At 32.8% G+C, this 3,762-nt stretch overlaps 1 protein-coding gene across 1 annotated transcript; it reads right to left on the bottom strand.

The window, feature by feature from the left end:
* Positions 1-1,494: 1,494 nt before the first annotated feature.
* On the bottom strand, positions 1,495-3,215 carry LOC107949291 (protein WHAT'S THIS FACTOR 1 homolog, chloroplastic). Its single transcript, XM_016884012.2, has one exon. It carries the CDS (start codon positions 2,958-2,960, stop codon positions 1,791-1,793), a length of 1,170 nt encoding a protein of 389 aa, XP_016739501.2. The 5' UTR covers positions 2,961-3,215; the 3' UTR covers positions 1,495-1,790.
* Between the last annotated feature and the right edge of the window lie 547 nt (positions 3,216-3,762).

Genomic DNA, 3,762 nt, shown 5'->3' with positions numbered 1-3,762 from the left:
ACAAGAATAGGACAACTTTTGTCTAAACAATTACCATGTGTTTATATTATATGAATGATCAAAATATTTGAACTTTAAATGTCAAAGAACCAAATATCATGAAATCCTTAAATTAGCACTATGATGTCAACATATTGTATTACTCTCCGCTAACCAGAACAAGCTAAAGGTCCTTTTCTAGAGTGACAACACAAGAAGATAAGCCTCTAATAAAACAGATAGTTCATACTTCATACAACACCTATTTTTATGGAAACACAATTCTGGTTCTCCTATGTAAAGAAAAAGGAAAGAGAATATCAAAAGAAGTGAAATCTTCTTTACTTTATGTATCTATTCCTATCAAATATGCTGGTTCTCAGTAAAAGTATCATAGGTACTCTTATACTAGTAGTCAAATTGCATTTTGTCCTCTCTACTAAAAAAATAGGTAAATTAGTCACTATATGTTAAATCAAAGAACAAATTTGTCTTTTCTATTAAAATTTCATCCATTTGTACTTTTAAAATTGATGTGGTTGAACAGAAGTGTTGGTTTACTCTTTAATTTAAGATACAATAATTAATTTACCCATTTTTTAAGTAGAGAGATTAAAATGTAATTTGATTCCCAGTACAGGGACGTTCATGATACTTTTACTATTGATTCTCATGATTGTCTTCATTGTTGAAGTATGCAATTATTTCAGGTTTATACATTTTCAAGAATTCAGATTTTGTTGAAAGAATACAGCATTATCGAGTGCTTAAATACTTTAATCTTTCACAAAGATAATTGATGAGGGAATAGGAAAATATGGCTCAATGGCTGCAATCATCAAGGTTCCTACTTTCTATTTCCATGGCTAGACCATTTCATCATGTTTTATCGAACACATCAATGAGTTTCTCTAACATGCTTTCCAGTCAACTCAGTTGCACCAGTAAGATCCATAGGAGGACCAAAATGAGTGCTTTAGTGATCAAGAAAACAGTAAAGCAAAGTCATTATAAAGTGATTTAATACCCAGGCAATACAATTTATTGTTTGTGGGCACTAAGCAACCACTACTTGATTTATCAACTTTATAGCACTCTGTCCAAGAATAAATAAAAACTTTATAACACTACAATAAAATACAGCAAAGCAATTTGTTGATGTTGAGTAGGATAATTAGGTATAAAGGCACACATCTAAGTCCAAAGGAGTAAATAATAATTCTATACACATATATATATAAATCATACTTATGTTGCTCAAAATTTTTTTTATTTTTATTTTTTATTTTTATTTTATGTTCCATTGTGTCCAACGCATTCAAGAGTATACAGATAGGATTTATTAATCTCCACAGTCCATACAACATGCTGCACGTTTAGCAGTAAACTTCTTCAATATTGACGTTAAGGAGGGAGGCAAAAGCTCTAGAAAACCTTCTTCCGTCTCTGCAGAAACATGTGAAAATTTTACAACCTAGGCCCAATTGAAAGTGATCGATTCTGGAGTGCTTTTAATAATTGAGTAGAGAAAGCATTATCTGCTTCTGCCTCTACTTCAGTTTTTAAGTGATTTCAATGTTTATCGAATAATATAACTCATAGCATAAGCAAAACTAGTAACTCATAGCAGAAAATGGTGCCATCCATACTCCATTCTCAATGAGGAAAGATTAAGAAAAAATTCCACCTTACCTGCTTTTCTCCATCCACATCAAACACTTAACAATTATCAGTGCCCATGTCAACTGCATTGACATCATAACTTAACATGGTTGCAAAGTGGTATTATCCCACATCTGTTAAGTAACGACCTAAGTATATTTCATAACGTTACCTGAACTGGTCTCATTTCTACCACTTAGTGCAACAAACTTATCATTAAACATCAGGATAGAACATTTATCTACCAAATTTGTACCATCATATGCTTCTTTAAGAAATACAGTGCTCCTTGCACCTTTATTTGTAATGTAAAATATACCATGGTGCTTTGTCAAACATAGCACTAACTTGGAAGGTAATCGGTACTCTGAATGAAATGCGTCCAGTTTTGCAGATATCATCCTCTTCTCCATGGTCAAACTGAGGAGTTCATGAAGCACAGCCACCACTCTTTTTCGGGTTTTTGGATCTGCAACTTCAAATCTCCTCGCATTCAAGTATGGAGAAGGGAATTCCATTTTCTGCCACTTCTCAAGTTCCTCAAGATAACTCTTATTCGGTCTAAAACCAGCAGCATAACACATTTTAAATGCGAATGGACCGAGATAGTTACCATCTTTCGTGATCCTAACCTTATTTTGACCACCAGCTGATTGCAACATCCTTTCACGTGCGAATCTCTCCTCACGAGCAGTCACTGCCAGTAAAGAATCCCAGTTCTCCAAGTTAAGATAAGCTCTACCATTGATAACTTTCGTGGAAAAATATTCAGGATATTTGAAAATCAATGACTTTTTGAAGTCATGAGGCAAGCCAAGTTCATTTCCAATTAATTCAACCTTCTCCAATGGCACCCTACAATCAATAGACAACATTAACAACTTCCTTAGGTTCTTAACCAAAATGGGTTCCATTAAATTCCTTGCTTCTCCCTGTTCTCTTGCAATCTTTTCGGCTTTTCCAGTTAGTGTAACAAAAGGGAGTTCTTTTCCACAGCCACCACCAACACCGAATATTGAAGGGTACTTCTCCATGATGGACATGAAGTTCCATTTTTCCACAAACCCGACTTCCTTTTCGAGGTCACGAAGAAGAAGACGTTGATGATTTTGAGATTGGATAATGCACTTTAGCTGAAGAATTAAAGATGGTTTCTTCTGCAAATCCATTACTTTGTCTAGTTGATAGTCTCTGTGGTATATTTTCTTCTTCGATCTTTTTCCTCCACTTGATATTTGCCTTACTGAAACAAACATGGAATCTAATTTTTGACATCGGATTATTGAAGATGATAACGTTATTATGGATCTTCTCTTCATTAACAAGTAATAAAAACAAAAAGACGTTGCTTTTTCTGAGATAAAACCTCGAACAGTCGGTGTGAGAGTCCAAAACCAAAATTACCACAAACAAATGGTTGGAGATAAACAAAAAACCAGATAAGGCAGGAAAACAGGATTAGATAAACAAAAGAAGGATCAAGTAAAAGTCATAACCGGAGTGTAAATCTGTTGAAGGTTAGTATTCATATTAATCTGCAAGAACCGGGAAAATGGTTTCACTGAAAATCCCCATTAAAGTTACCAAAATATCAATAACAAATATTTCTTTCAAAATACTGATATTTGGTGAAAGTGTGAAGAAGGGTATAAATTACATTTCCGCTCCTGTATTTTTTTAAAAAAATTAGTAATTAAATTTATTATAATTTAGGGACTAAATTAGTAATTAACCATTAAAATCAGCGCACAAAAAATTAAAAAATCTTAAAAATAATTAAAAATAAAAACTTGATTTAAGCCAAAAACATCGATTAAAAGTTTTGATTATTCACTTTCAAATTTCTAATGCTTTCATTAATGTTAAATTTTATCTTCATCGTCCATGCTTCTAACTAAAAAGTATATAAAAACTTTTTTATTTTTTTATTTTCTTCTACTTTAGTGAATACTCATTTTCGCATCTCCTATGCTTTCGTATCTCCTGATGGTGTGTAGTCACCATCATAAAGTTTCGATTACTCATTTTCACATACCCTTAGTTACTACAAACTTTCTCATTTGAAGATCTTATTGTTAAATACCTTAAAGAAGCTTCAATCTTTGAACGTCATTTACGGCC

The sequence above is a fragment of the Gossypium hirsutum genome, chromosome A04 (genome assembly GCF_007990345.1).
Source record: "Gossypium hirsutum isolate 1008001.06 chromosome A04, Gossypium_hirsutum_v2.1, whole genome shotgun sequence".
In the NCBI taxonomy this organism is placed as follows: domain Eukaryota; kingdom Viridiplantae; phylum Streptophyta; class Magnoliopsida; order Malvales; family Malvaceae; genus Gossypium; species Gossypium hirsutum.
This window is presented reverse-complemented; position numbering and strand designations above follow the sequence as displayed.

What these genes read in the sequence shown, in the direction of transcription:
- LOC107949291 (XM_016884012.2), bottom strand. Translation starts at nt 2,960, where the DNA reads ATGAAGAGAAGATCCATAATAACGTTATCATCTTCAATAATCCGATGT.